General features: G+C 38.8%; 1 protein-coding gene across 1 annotated transcript in view; it reads left to right on the top strand.

Annotated features, from left to right (window-relative positions):
- crip3 (cysteine-rich protein 3) overlaps positions 1-15235 on the top strand; it is a 129837-nt gene that overhangs the window by 35347 nt on the left and 79255 nt on the right. Inside the window, exon 2 of the mRNA XM_028820579.2 lies at positions 2915-3009. Coding sequence (XP_028676412.2) covers positions 2915-3009 — 95 coding nt within the window. The remainder of the gene's footprint in view (positions 1-2914; positions 3010-15235) is intronic.

Raw genomic sequence — 15235 nt, 5'->3', positions numbered from 1 at the left:
GTGTCTTTTATTAATGATTTTTAACTATTGAGATAATTTTTATTAAAGCCAGCATGGGGGCTAGAGAAGTCAACCAGTGGGGGGTAGGGGAGTTAGTTTGGACTCCCAGTGTAGGGTCATATATATATTTTTATTTATAATGTGTAAGACACCATCAACCACTTATTTTTTTATGACTTGATTCACATAGATGCATCTCTATATACATACAATATGTGTGTCTGGAGTTGTATGTATGTGAATCAAAATCATAATCCGTTTGTGACTGATAAAATAAATGTGAGTGGTGTGTATACTTTCTTTGGGTTTTAAAGTTGATAAAGCACAATTTTGATGACGTGTGCTTCATAATTTTAATTAAATACTTTATGGCCAGCTCCTTGGTTTTTGCTAACATTACTTTTGAGAATACAAGTCTATACTCCAGTATACCTTGGTGAGAATGCTATGGAGATGATTTGCCATTTTTTTAAATTTCTCAGAATGACCTTCACTGATGACCTGAAGTGAACACCAAGACTATTTGTCAGGAAGATTCACCAACAACTTTACCTCCTAAGATGTCTTGGGGGGTAAGGTGTGCTTTGGAATCTCCCCTCACTGGCTACATTACATTCTGGTGTGGCAGCAGTTTAGCTCAGCATCATAAAGCACCACAAGCCCTGCAATGGGTGGTGAAGACAACATAGTTCAACTATGTGGCAGTAATATCCTATGATTCGAACAAATCTGATGCATGCTGCCTTAGAAAGACAAATGGTGTTAAAAATGTTGCTTCTTCTGCACAGTCCCATTTTACCTCTACAGTTCTGGCAGACAATAAGGGACCTTTAGCACATGCGCAACTAGATTAGTGACAGTTTTTATCCAGTGTCTATAAGACTGCTTACTCAATAGCTACTCAAACTGACAAAAGATGCATAAATATTTTGTGTGAATGTATATAATCTCTTTCTATATAAAATCCAACGTCTGTATGTCTGTCACTTTTTCACAAGAGAACTATTTAACGGTTTTTTTTTTCTATAATTTGCTTGAACATTCCTGTTGATTTTGCGACTTCTCTCATCGTGCTAAGCATCATAGTTTGCTTGCAGTACCAATTTATTTGCAAGAATACGAGAGACACCCAGCAGGCCGAGGGGAGCCAGGTAGGGCCCTCCTCACTCATGCGCCAGCCTCGGTGCGTATCTTGCATCTGCTTAAGTAGTTCTCTCGTACGCTAGCTAACGGATTTAGATCAGGTTTTTTTTTTCTAGAATTTGCTTGAACATTCCTGTTGATTTTGCGACTTCTCTCATTGCGCTATGCATCATAGTTTGCTTGCAGTACCAATTTATTTGCATGAATCTGAGAGACACGCAGCAGGGCCCTCCTCACCCATGCGCCAGGCTCGGGGCGTATCTTGCATCCGCTTAACTAGCAAAGTTTAACGGATTTAGATCAGGTTTTTTTTTTTTCTAGAATTTGCTTGAACATTCCGGTTGATTTTGTGACTTCTCTCATCGTGCTAAGAATCATAGTTTGATTGCAGGAGTGATTTATTCGCATTACTCCGAGACAAAGGCAGCAGCCCGAGGGGAGGGGGAAGCGTGACGTCAGGAGTGGGGAGTCGGTCTACATCTGTGTTTTGGAGCATAACTTGCCTCCGATAATCTAAAAATCAATAAACAAAAAGGTATTGCTAAAGTTTGTCCTGTTTCACTACTAAATGGGCGGAGCTGTGGGGAACAGCTAGTATATGTATGTATATGTGTCTATGTATATGTGTGTAAATATGGCATATTCCCGCTAATCCAAGGGAGAGGCTGTGGGCCGAGGGGAGGGGAAGCGTGATGTCGGGAGGGCCCTCCTCACTCACGTGCCAGCCTCCGTTTAAATTGTTGGTCTACCTCTGCGTTTTGAAGTGTACCTCGCCTCCGCTTAGCTAACGATACCTGTTTGTTTATTGATTTTTAAAGTTTGCCCTGTTTCACTACTATGCGGGCGGAGCCGCGGGGGATGGCTAGTATATATTATATATATTTTTAAAATATGTTGTGTTTTAATTTTTTTTCCCTTTGATATTGCTTTTAGTGTGGTGTTTTTGGTTTTAAAGCTGCACTAAAGTCACTAGTCTGTGCAAGTAACACACGTAAGTAAAGACTTCACTACACCCCGTACATGTTAATTGATAAAGTGGATGGGAACAATTCTGAATAAAAGTTAGAACTACTTTTCAGTTCAGTATGTCTCGCCAGATGTTATTTTATTGAAAACCAAGATAATTGTGATCTGTTAATTTTAGAGGTATTGTGTTTTTGCTATATTTAATCTGGAAAATCCATCCATCTTTATTCATTTTCTTCTTTCAAGATAAACGAGAGCATTAACATATATTAGCAGAAATTGGCAGAGGACATGGAGCAGACAGCAGCCAGACGTGTTCTTTCTCACTCACACACGTAAACATTAACGGGCCAATTTAGACCTGCCCATCTGTAGGACATATTGTGTTTAGGTTGTTGGTGGAATCTGGAGTCATTAGGGGGCTCTCATGCAAACCTGGTAAAACCTGCCAGTACTACATTACACCTTGGCAAGGAGTAAGGAAAAGTTAAAATCATTTGCCCTTCATTCGCTTAAAAAGGCTTGTCAGCACACTGTTTAAAGAGCTGGATACTCCTCACTAAAGAGTGTGTGAAATGTGGCTGCCCCTTCCAAAATTTAAATCTTAATGTTCAATTTAAAAACAACATGTTTTTTATTGCAGAAACTTTCAAGAAAAGCCTTGTGTCAGTGAGATTTTAAATGTTCGCCTGTTCAGTTTAAGGTTACTGTACAGTAAGTTTCTTAGCTTTGAATGCTGCAATTTTACTGGGATTTTTATAACTGCCTTTACTTAAAACCATTTTAACTTTTTGTCTTAATTTAGCTGAAAAGGTGAGCTCTCTTGGAAAGAACTGGCATCGTTTCTGTCTAAAATGTGAGCGCTGTTGCAAAACTTTGTCTCCGGGAAGCCATGCAGAGGTAAGAATATATTCATTGATATTTGACTTCCAAAGTGAGCGTAGCAGTCATGTTGCAAGGTTGGCTTGCTTGTGATTTATTTGTTACTAGCTGTGCTATCTGTCTAAGATGGGTTGAAATCTAAGTAATGACTGTAGACCTCGGCGCTAACATTTTCAGTACAGTTTGTACATCCCAACTGCTGTGTCTCTGTTGCATAAAATTTGGCAGAGGATTCGTAAAAGCAGGCCTAATGTTTGATGCGCCATCTGTAGGATAGCAGAGTCCTAGCAATGGTCGGACACAGACTCGTAGACACTCATCCTTCTATTAAGGTGGAATTATTTAGTGCAATGTTATAAAAAAGCAACTTTATGCATATTATGGAAGCGTATTAGGGCCACGGAGAAGAAAAAAAAAATACGAACGCAGTGAAGAAAAAAAAAAGTGTATGTCAAGAATAAAGTGAACGTGCCGGTTTTATTCTCGACATTTCCACTTTAATCTTGACGTTTGTCGAGATTAAAGTCGACATGTTGACTTTATTCTCGTAGTTTATTTTGTCATTAAAGTAGAATGTCGTAAATTTCATCTTACAATCAATGTTTATTAGATTTTCTCAAACCTTGTCATAACTAATGTAGCACGTTAAATGCCTTGTGTTAAGTGTTCCCTGACCCATGTTAATCGGTACGTGCTTCTTAAACTGACTTCCACTTAGAGGAGGCGCAGGCAGCGATCGCCACACAGAATACATTAACTTCACAATATTCCTGCTCTCTGAACATTTAGAATGCTAAGATAATATTTGATATTTTCATGATGAAATGCATTAAAGCAGGTATTAAACATGGGCAGTGGCGTGGCGGTAATGCTGCTCCCTCGCAGTGAGGGGTCCTCCGGTGTACATTCAGTGTAGAGATTCTTTATGGCAGGTGTGATGAGGTTCCAAAAAGCTGTATATACGAATGGGTATTGCACTGGGGGTTTGCCTGTACGTCAGACAGAGACCGCACTTCTGCAGTAAAGAGAGCCCACTCAGCAGAATATCCATTGAATTCTGTGTTTGTGTCTTTAACCACCAGATCACAAACCCAACATTTACACAATATTTAAGTTAAACCTGTGCGATACCCATTCATACATCCAGGTTTTTGGAGCAGCGTCACACCTGCCATAAAGTTCTTTACACTGAACGTCCACCTGGGGACCCCTTACTGCGAGGGAGCAGCACTACCGCCACGCCACTGCCCATGTTTAATACCTGCTTTAATGCATTTCATCATGAAAATGATATCAAATATTATCTTAGCATTCTAAATGTTCAGAGAGCAGGAATATCGTGAAATGAATGTATTGTATGTGGCGATCGCTGCCTGCGCCTCCTTTCAGCGTGGAGGAAATCGGTTTAAGAAGCACGTAGTGATTAACATGGGTCGTGAACACTTAACTAATGTAGCACATTAAATGCTTTGTGTTATGATGGGATTTGAGAAAATCTAGCAAATTAAACATTGATTTTAAAATGAAGTTTACGACATGGCAAAAAGAGAGAAAAAAACAAGGGTTTAAAGTGGAAATGTGGATTTTAATCTCGACATACACTTTTTTTCTTTACTGTGTCTGTATTTTTTTTCTTGCTGTGAACATAACTTGAGCGCATTTTATGTGGTAAATGAGGTGTATGAAATCTATGAACAAACTAATAAATTACACAGAAAATGGATCCATGAAGCAATTCAGTATTTGGAAATGCCAATTACTTTTGCATGTATCAATCTTTAATAGTCTGGTGTTTAATAGTCAGATTTCTTGAAAGTGCTACAAGAGAGTTGATATTTTATTCTGAGTGCATCTCTGAACAGAAATGAAATCAACGAGAGAAGGATTGGCGTTTCATTCAAGTTAAGCCTTCCTTCATGATTGGACTAACAGTGTAAACTGATTTGCTAAACTACTGTAGTTGATTTTTTTTTTCTCTACTGAAAATTACAAACTGTAGCAAAGGCTTATGTTCTGTCCTCAGAAATATTGCAATAAAAGTGGTTTGCATTAATTTAAGTTTCTAAGTGCTCTCACTCCCCCTCTCTACTCTGATTTTATAGGTTGGGTGGAGGAGCTGTTTGAGCTCTAATTGCTTTGTAAATGTCTTCTGTCTAGCAGGCTTGCAACATGTTAAACATGAAGATCCCTTAATTGTTGCCGTGTTTGAATTCCACTCCAGCCATCAGACGTTAGGATTTCTTTATAAAGTTACAGCTGGCAGGAGGATGTGAATGTTGAGTTTTACTCCAAGGAGGCCCCTCAGATGACAAAGTGATTGTAATCTTGGCTTCTAGCATAACAGAGCCAATGTTGTGGTTCTACCCGACAGCTCGTGTGCTTTTGTAACAAAGATTATATCGTATGTGTGCATTATACAAAGATACAAAGCTATAGTTTATATGTAGGGTGTTTAAAAAGTTACAGATAATGGTTAACAATCGTGCTATTATACTTTAGAAAACGGCACTTGAGACCAGAATGCAATACATTTTGTTAGAAAATTTAACTGCAGTCTATTAATAAACAAGCGCCCATCAGTTCAGTGGAACTACTTTTAAATAAAACACATTGTATGACCTATACATGTTTATCCTTCAGCTTTGTGAATCGTAATTTATAAATGATGTTAGAAATATATGAAGTGTTGTTTTTATTGTCACTTTTTCATTTTCTACTTTTAATACTTTCGTGTGTTCATTTTTTTTTCTCTTTATAACCTGCTCATCCAGTTGAGGTCATGGGGAGGTGATTTCTATCCTGACAGCACTGGTTTGAAGGCAGGAATAGTCCCTGAATGGGGCACCTGAATATTACAAGGGAAAAGTCTGCAGTCTCCTAAAGTGGGGGAAAAATTAGTATGGCTATTTAACTTAATATGCACTTCTGTGGGAGGAAAAGCTACGGTAATCTCGGGAAACCCCATTTAAACACTTGTATGGGGGGGAAAATGTACAATACCCTGGTTAGGCACTGAACCGAAGACATTTTTTGCTTTCAGGTAGTCTATAGATTATATTCCTGTCTTCAGTTTTCAGTCTTTTTTAGAATATAATAATAAGCACGTCATTATTGCATGTTTCAACCAGTGCAATGGAGTCACAGTGATGGGGTTAGAGGTTGGAAGCAATTATTGAATTTGTGGAGTTGGAGTCAGTAAAAATTTACCAACTCCGACTCTGCCTTAATGGAGATTGTAGTATAATGTGTTAATTTCTGATTTCATATTCAGTTAAACATTTTTTTTCTTCTAGTCTTTTGATAAAAATATTTTTTTTTTCAATTTTGTATGTTTAGACTTATGTTTAATGTTACTCTGTAAGCCACAACAACATTGCTACAGCCTTTAAACTGTAGGGTGCTAAAAAAAGTAGCTGGACCATTCACGTTAGCAGTAATGAAGTGCCTTGTTTCTTGTATGTAGTGTGCTTTCAATCAACATAGTAAATATATTAGTCTAATTACAAATAGAGGAGTTGGTGGTACCATAAAATGAGGAGTCAGAGTTGGAATCAAAGGTTTAGTGTACAGACTCCACAGCCCTGATTTCAGCTGTCAATTTCGCTTAATAACAAAGGACACTGAAGTCTGAATATTTGCATTGTACAAAAAGAACATACACTCTGGGTCACTCAATTTCAAAATATTCTAGTTAGTATTATATGTGAAGGTCAAGGCCTTGGATTATTGCCACAGCTCTAAGCTGATATACAGTTGTCATGTTTTCACAGAGTGACATTTTTGTTGTGACCTTATTACTTCCATTATCCAAAGATGGATCTTTTTTGGTTAATTATTAAATCTAAAGGAAGCCCTGTATGCATGGAATGGGCCGACACCATCTCTTAAGTTTTCTGAAACTATATTATTCAATTGTAAGTTTATCCTGGCAGCAAGAGTTTATAAAAGAAGAGGTGACTGTCTGTTACTGGCTACTCACACCAGGTCAATTCCAGAGTTGCCAGTCCATAAACACCATGGCTATAGAATGTGTGAACAAACTGTAGCACCTGAAGGCCATCTCTGCAAGCATGAACAGTGAAAATGTAACACTGCCAACCCCCCCCATACACCTTTGACATTACACTTCAGTCAGAGTTTATCAGGATAGGCTGCAACTTGCCCTCCCTGTGCTAGTGAAACAACAGCTACAGATCAAAATTCATTTTATTTGCTGAAGGCTGAGCTAGCTGGTAGTTTATGTCCTCTTAAATGTAGGTGCTAGGGCACCATTTGTGAACATACTATAGTATTATTACATTGACTGTAGCACGGTATTATTATCATTACAGTCTGGCATTCAGGTTTGCTTGTAATGTGTTGTAAAACTGGGTGCCTTTTCTGGTTGACGAATTTGAAAGCCTTAATGTGTCAAGTGCAGCTTTACTCTGGCTGGCATTTCATTTTCCTTAGCCTCTATAAAGAATCATTTAAATAAAAGTATTAAAGTCTTTATTTAATGTCAAAGATGTTTACAAAGATGAAGAATTATACATTTTCACTTTTTTTTTTGACTAACTTCTATTTTAAATGATAAAGTGTAAAGCTGCAGCAAACATCTAAGTAAATGACGACTTGAGTAACAGCCTATGCAGGTCAGCCTGATTTGGATTTCCTTCCAGAAGACTTTATAATACATAAAGATAAACTTGCAATGAAGCAAGAACTTGAAGGGGGAATAAAGCACATACACAATGTCAGTTTATCTCTCTATTATATAAAAAAGTCCTACGACGAGACAAGACTTTTTTGAAGAGATTTTTTCAAGTCTGGCGAGACTTTGGCCATGAGATTTTTTTTCAAGTCACACCCTTTTCTCAACCATTTTCAAACACGCTCACGGCCCTCTCACCTCTCATTCGTTTGAATGCTTTTGTCAGACGCAGTTCCTGTTCTCTCAGCTCTTATAAATTTTAACGTTTTCCTCAATTTAAGTTCCCAATTAAAGAAGACATATTATGTACAAATCTTATTGAAGAATAACATCACAAATGGTTATCAACAGAAAAAATGAGTACACAGGCAGTCCTAGCACCGAGAAACGAAGTCAAATAAATTCACGTGAAAAATGACGATCGGTTACACAGCAAATTGATTAAATGCGTATCAATAGACTATGCTGAAACAGTTGGTGGTGATCGTGCAGAAGATGAAAACATCAACTTACAATATCCCGAAGAATGTCTACAATCGTTATCACCGTCCAGTCTTCCACCGCATGAATTACTGTAGAAAGAAGGATGTGTCCAAGAAAGGTAATGTAGTACTTATCTTCAGGGGATAATATTAGACCGCAAAGGAGATCTTGATATGCCATTCGTATTAAAATGTTAGCAGTTTCCTGTTAGAATAGCTATTGCAAAAGCAATTAACAAATCGCGGAGCCAAACAGTCAAAAAAGTTGTTTTATTTAATGGAGAGAAACAAAATGCAATCACGGGCAGTTATATGTTGCATTGTCACGATGAAAGTCCAAATACAGAATCAAAATTCAATGCGATATTCATGAAAATTTAATTCAAAAAATTGTTTTTACTGAAGGTTTACAGTAAAAGTGTAAGTTTAAAAAGTATTTGTGTATTAATTTCAAAACCAAACAGAACAAAATCATATTACGCAACAAATAACTCTAATGCAACATGAAACACGATTTACTTTCAAATTATTACATTTTACTATTTTTTTAATATGGTTAATTACTTGCTGTAATGTAAAATAGGTCTATTATGCATAAGTAACTAACAATTCCCATGAAAATAAAAATCTGTCTAAATTGTACATTCACATCCCCATACGGGAGTGGCAGAAACGCAAAGAGGTTAGCGCGTACCACAGGCCCCGGGGTTGGCGAGCAAAGTGAGCAGGGGGGCAAAGTTTGTTTTAAAAGAGATAAATAGACGTAAGATTTTTTTCCCCCCATAATTATTAGTTGTATTTTGTACTAATGGTTTACTGTACTACTAAAGTGCAATTAAAATGTATCCTTTTTTTTTTTTTTAATGAAAATCACTTGCATTAGGAAAAAGTCACCAGAAGCTGACTGGACCACTCCCTAAGGTTATTTAACCTTTAATTATTATTGCTATTGAAAAATAAACAATATTCAATCCTTTTGAAAGCGGTAAATATACTGTAATATGTGTTGGAAACATCAGGTTAACGGTCTGATGTGTATATAGCCCCCAGAATTTTATATTTAAATGAATACATATCTTAAATATGAAGTAGTCCGAACCCAATTATTGTTTCATGGTATATCCCTGCAAAGGAGGATTGGACTCCACAGAGCAAAGTAAACCACAAACACTTCACTCTGTCTGGCCCTGCCATAACTGATATCGAGTGTGTTCTGCATCCATATGTTTACCATTCATGTAGTACAAAGCACTTGTCCTTCTCTCATCCTTGTGCTAATGGCCCCTTGCATCCTGCCGATTCCCTAAGGGTGTACTCGCACGAGACATGTTTGTTCCATATTGTGCCCAAGAATGATTGATCCCCCCCCCCTACCTACTCCCCCCCTGTTGGCCTGCACTCACACTGCACTTAACATACTGGGCCTGAACACCCTTTCATCATGACCATGCGACTTTGTGTAAAGCCAAAACAGGATCTGAACACGGAGTGACTGCATGCATGTCAAGCTGATTTTACTTATTTTGTGGTTGTTTTAGAGTTGTGTAGGGCAGGATTAACGCTCTACCCTCTTACAGATTTATTAAATGTGCAGTGCGGAGTTTTGCTGTTAATCATGCTGAACGTATGAGAAGATTTTTACTGAGGCAAAATGATGGTAAGGGAGGAATTTGTAGCTTTTCTTGCCAACTACAATTCACATCCATCTGTATGAATAAGGGGTGAATAAAAATCCTGCTTCTAACTCCAGTGGTATCAAATGAAATGAGAATTACGCTATCTGGCTTGTCACATCATTGGCTTCATGTTTGTTTTCCGTGCTCGGGCACGTTTAGTGACCACGCTGTTCCTGAATCCTACTGAACCGGCACACCTCTTCCAAGCGGGCCAGGGCACAGTACAGTTGGCCCGGCACAGAGAAATCACACGAGTCAAACAAACTAGACTTTGTCTTACATGCAGACAAATATACTCGGGCACGGAACATGGCATGTATAAGTACACCCTTAGACACCCGGAAACCCCCATCTCTGCATTAATGGGGGCGCATATCTTTAGTGCTTGCCCTCCAGCAATTTGGGTGAACATAGTCGTATCTCACTTAGGTAACATTTTCCCTGTCACTCTTAAATGAAGTATAAGTTTGTTTGTGTGTGTGTGTTTTTTATTTTCACTGTCATGGCAGACATTTGTTTTCCTTTGAAACTTGCATTAAGTGAAACATTATTTATAAATTAAACAAAAAATTCATGTGTCCCCCCACCTCCGCGCCCCCCCTATGGGGAATCACTTTTGGTTCCCAAAAGACCCATCCACCTGAAGGTTCCTGAAGGAACTTTCCATTTATTAAGATCTGTAGCAGTCTCCACACAGTAAATGACCACGACTAGATGGTAACAGATTTGTGAAATGCCAATGGTTTCTGATTTTAAAAGGAGTTTTGCTGCATATAGTCACTCCAGCTAAGTTCAGGTTTTCTTAATCTTTTAGTGTTCTGCTAGGTAGCTACCATACATTAAAGATTTAATTTTTCGCTACATACCAGGAAGTTTTTCAAAGCACAGAGAACTAACTTCATATACAAATGAAATGAAATGGTGCCTTGTCAAGCAAATGGTTCAACCGAAAAAACTGCACAACCCAGTAAAGAACCATAAAGTGCCATAACCAGCATTTTTAAGAGTGTTTGTCAAATCTGACGCTAAAAATGTTTGAGTGTTGATTCATGTCAAGAAAAATGTGATTTTGTACAATTTTAGTTTTTTTGTTTTTTTAAAAAAGTCAGCTGCCTACTTTAGCTCACTCCCTAGAGGTGTAGTTGTTAGTAGAAAGCTTCATGACTGCTGCTGTTACAATTGTCCGCTAATGGCAATTCAAGCACTTGGACTATAGGTGTTTTTTTTTTCTTGTTGTGTTTTTTGTCTTTATTTTTCAGTGAAATGAAAATATTGTAAATGAACAATCTTACAAACTACTAATGTTCAGCCTTATGGCTGAATTTTATCTGAGAAACTTTAAAAGATTGAAGATAAGAGGAGGGAAAATAGACACAATTGTTATTGTTTTTAATAAACTGAATCAAAATAATGTATTCTCCCAAGCAGGCTGCAATATAATTTTGCAGATTACACATTCTCAAACAGCATCGGAGAAGAAGCCATGAAAGACGGACGATCTCCTGTAGTGAGGCCACTTTGCAAGTCGGAATTTCTAGAGAAGCACAAAAAAATATCGGAGCTCTTCAAACGAGGCAGGAAGGCTGAATAGAGCAGTGGTAGGGTTTCTTGGCGTGGATCAAGTTGCAGTTTTCACAGTGGTGGGAGGGATTTGGACTCCAGCAGCCACTTGAGCACTTGGACTAGAAAGCTGATATTTGCAAACTAAATTGCTTCATGTAGACTGAAATCCAAAAAGACTTCCACAGAAGTAGAAATACTATGTTCCAAAAGACTTTCAGACGAGTCCATTTAACTCTTGCACAGCTGCTTTCATTTTTAGTTCCTCCAATTAACAGCAGTTATTAGACAGAAATGTAAGTTAAAATTGTATTTCCTCCTTTGTTTTGTTTTCCATAAAAATACTAATTTTTGTTTGGGCTTCAGCGGTCTTTGTTTTATTTTGTGACTCTGAAACAGAAGATGATTTTGTTAGGGTTATATAGACCATTGAAAGATTGTTACATGTGACGTCAAAAATGGAAATAATAAGGAATAATGAAGATAGTAATTGGATGGTTTTGTCCACTGCTACTGACAACATTTTTTTTGACAAAACTGTAACTTCAGTGTTTTAAAGACTAATGTTGCAACTTTTAAGATTAATGCAGAAAATTGATCTTTCTTCCTAATAAGAGTAAAGTGATTATCGGTTAATGCCTTGGATGGCTAATTATTACAGAGTAATGGGGACTGTGGAAGAAAGGTGAAAAAGAGACTGCAGGCAGGGTGGAGTGGGTGGAAAAGAGTGTCAGGAGTAATTTGTGACAGACGGGTATCAGCAAGAGTGAAAGGGAAGGTCTACGGGACGGTAGTGAGACCAGCTATGTTATATGGGTTGGAGACGGTGGCACTGACCAGAAAGCAGGAGACAGAGCTGGAGGTGGCAGAGTTAAAGGTGCTAAGATTTGCACTGGGTGTGACGAGGATGGACAGGATTAGGAATGAGGACATTAGAGGGTCAGCTCAAGTGGGACGGTTGGGAGACAAATTCAGAGAGGCGATTGTGTTGGTTTGGACATGTGCAGAGGAGAGATGCTGGGTATATTGGGAGAAGGATGCTAAGGATAGAGCTGTCAGGGAAGAGCAAAAGAGGAAGGCCTAAGCGAAGGTTTATGGATGTGGTGAGAGAGGACATGCAGGTGATCGGTGTAAAAGAACAAGATGCAGAGGACAGAAAGATATGGAAGAAGATGATCATCTGCTGTGGCAACCACTAATGGGAGCGGCCAAAAGAAAAAGAAGAATCCTTGGATGGCTAATGTTCTGGATTCTGTGAAAGATACATTTAACAAGTAGGTAACAATGCAGAGCCCTGTTTTTGAAGTTCTCCTTTGTGTTTAGGTGGCTCAGTTTCCTTCAATAGGGTAATCTTAACTGAATCTGTAATAGTCCTGTGGACTACAAGGTGACGTATAGGATAGCCGGGATATCCTCTTATTGAGGCTTACTCGAGCTCTTCACATTTGTGGCCTTTGACCATGGCACGAGATTTCAGATAAATTACTGTTGGGTTAATCTGTAAATCAAAATTTTAACACATGCCCAAAGTTGTTCATAGCCTTCAGTTTTGATCTTTTAATAATAATTCATTACATTTATATAGCACTTTTGTTTTGTGGAAGCGGAGATATTGACTGTAGGTAACAAAAATATTAATGATATTGCTAAGGCTTAGTCACAAAGTTCAATGTGGTTATTTTCTTCTTGTGAGCCTCACTACCCAGTATCCTTACTTTGTTCATGCCCAGATAGACGTTTACTCCTAGTAGTACAGGTTCATTTGTGTTAAGATAGACAGATAAAACTTCATTTGTCCCCATGGGAAAATTTTGGCTTTTTACAGAAGCTCTTTAAATAAATAAATACATAAGTCGGTAGATAAATAAACGTTCTCACACACTTTGGTCTGCAGAAACAAGTTAATCAAAAGAGAGAACTTCCGACTTGTCACTTCCAGTCCCCGTGTGGCATTATACAGGTGTATTGCTGTTTAAAAAGAAGCCCCAGCACAATTTGGACATTTTTCACTTAGGGGTGTACTCACTTTTGTTGCCAGCGGTTTAGACATTAATGGCTGTGTGTTGAGTTATTTTGAGGGGACAGCAAATCTGCACTGTTATACAAGCTGTACACTGACTACTTGACATTGTGTCAAAGTATCATATCTTCAGTGTTGTCCCATGAAAAGATATAATAAAATATTTACAAAAATGTGAGGAGTGTATTTACTTTTGTGAGATACTGTACATAATGGCAGTCAGTTTTGTTTTAATTCTCTCCATTGCTACTGTTCTCCAGGGGGTCCATGACTGAACTTGCCCTTTTAATTAGCTTGTTGATTTGGTGGGCCTTTGTTGAAGTGATGTTACTGGCCCAGCACACAACATGGTAGAAAATCTCAAGAGTTTTGGAAGATGTTAAGGATGTCACTTCCCACATTAGAGGAACACAGTCTCATAAGGAAAAAGACCCTGCTCTGCCCTTTTCTGTATTCTGAGACCAGTCCAACCTGTCACTAATGTGGCATTACCACATACCGTACCAGCAATGTCTACAGTACTTTAACCATTTCTTTCTATTTGCACTAATAACTTGCCTGCATATTTTGGCATCGCTCTATGGAGAGAGTGTCAAGAGGTTTACTTACCTCCGCAGTGACATTCATCTCTGGTAACTCTTCCCATGAAGTCAGTAGACGGATTGGGAGAGTTGGTGGGGGGGGATTGGGGTCATGAGGTCAATGGAAAGGAATGTGTGGCGCTCCCGATATCTGTTTTTAAATGGACGACAGTCCAAGTCCTCAGAGCCCTGGTGCTTCCTGTTTTTCGATATGGTTGCGAGACATGGACGCTATCCTGTGACTAGAGACTGGACTCCTTCTGTACTGTGTCTCTTCAGAAGAATCCTTGGGTACCGCTGGTTTGACTTTGTGTTGCTCGTGGAGTCCTGAATGAGGCACATTACCTGCATTTTGAGGGAGCTTCAGTTATGGAAGTATGGCCATGTGGTGCGATTCCCCGCTGGTGATTCAGCTCGCAGCATCCTTATTGTTGAGGACACGAGTGGCTGGACCATTCCTAGGGGACGCCCACGTAGCACCTGGCTGTGTCAGATAGAGGGTCATTTCTGGAGGATGGGACTGGACCACATGTCTGCCTGGGGGGTTGCCAACTGGGATCCTGAGCTTATTCGTCATGTGGTGGGTGCAGCAATATACATGCTCTCCAACCTGACCTCACCAGATGTCTTTATTATAATGTTACTAGGGTGTTGTATCATGTTAGAGTGCAGTGTCAGGACATTTCACAATGGCTATGTGGGAGAAACTGGACAAACTTGTGCTACATCAAGCATGGCAACAAATATGTTCCTGTAGCAGGTCACTTCAACAGCCATGAACACTGCGAGAGGGACTTTAAAGTCAGTGCTTATGGGTAACTTCAGAACACAGCAAGAGAGAAAAGAATGGGAAATTAAACTCCTGCTAAAATCGAACATTACAACATGGTTTGAATAGAGACAAGAGTTTTATGATCAGATATGAGGATTGTTTGCATCTCTCGGACTGACACAGACAACCTGTCTAATGACCCACATTGTATTGAAAAACTCATCAGAAACTTCAAAAGACTTTGTTGGACAGTTACCTTATCCAAAGATCTTGACTATACATTGTTCTCCTCTCTTGCTTAATGAATCAGCCTGAAGAGGTCTATTAATTTTTTCCATTTAAGACTATAAGACGTTAAGGACTTTGCCCCCTGCTTGCTTCACTTGCCAGTGTTGCGCGCCGTCATGAAGAGAGGGGCTGAACGCACACCAAGGAGACGTGGTTGCTCCTCCGAATCCCT

The sequence above is a fragment of the Erpetoichthys calabaricus genome, chromosome 15 (genome assembly GCF_900747795.2).
Source record: "Erpetoichthys calabaricus chromosome 15, fErpCal1.3, whole genome shotgun sequence".
Taxonomy (NCBI): domain Eukaryota; kingdom Metazoa; phylum Chordata; class Cladistia; order Polypteriformes; family Polypteridae; genus Erpetoichthys; species Erpetoichthys calabaricus.
Note: the sequence above shows the minus strand (reverse complement) of the source record. Positions and strands in the feature narration are given on the sequence as shown.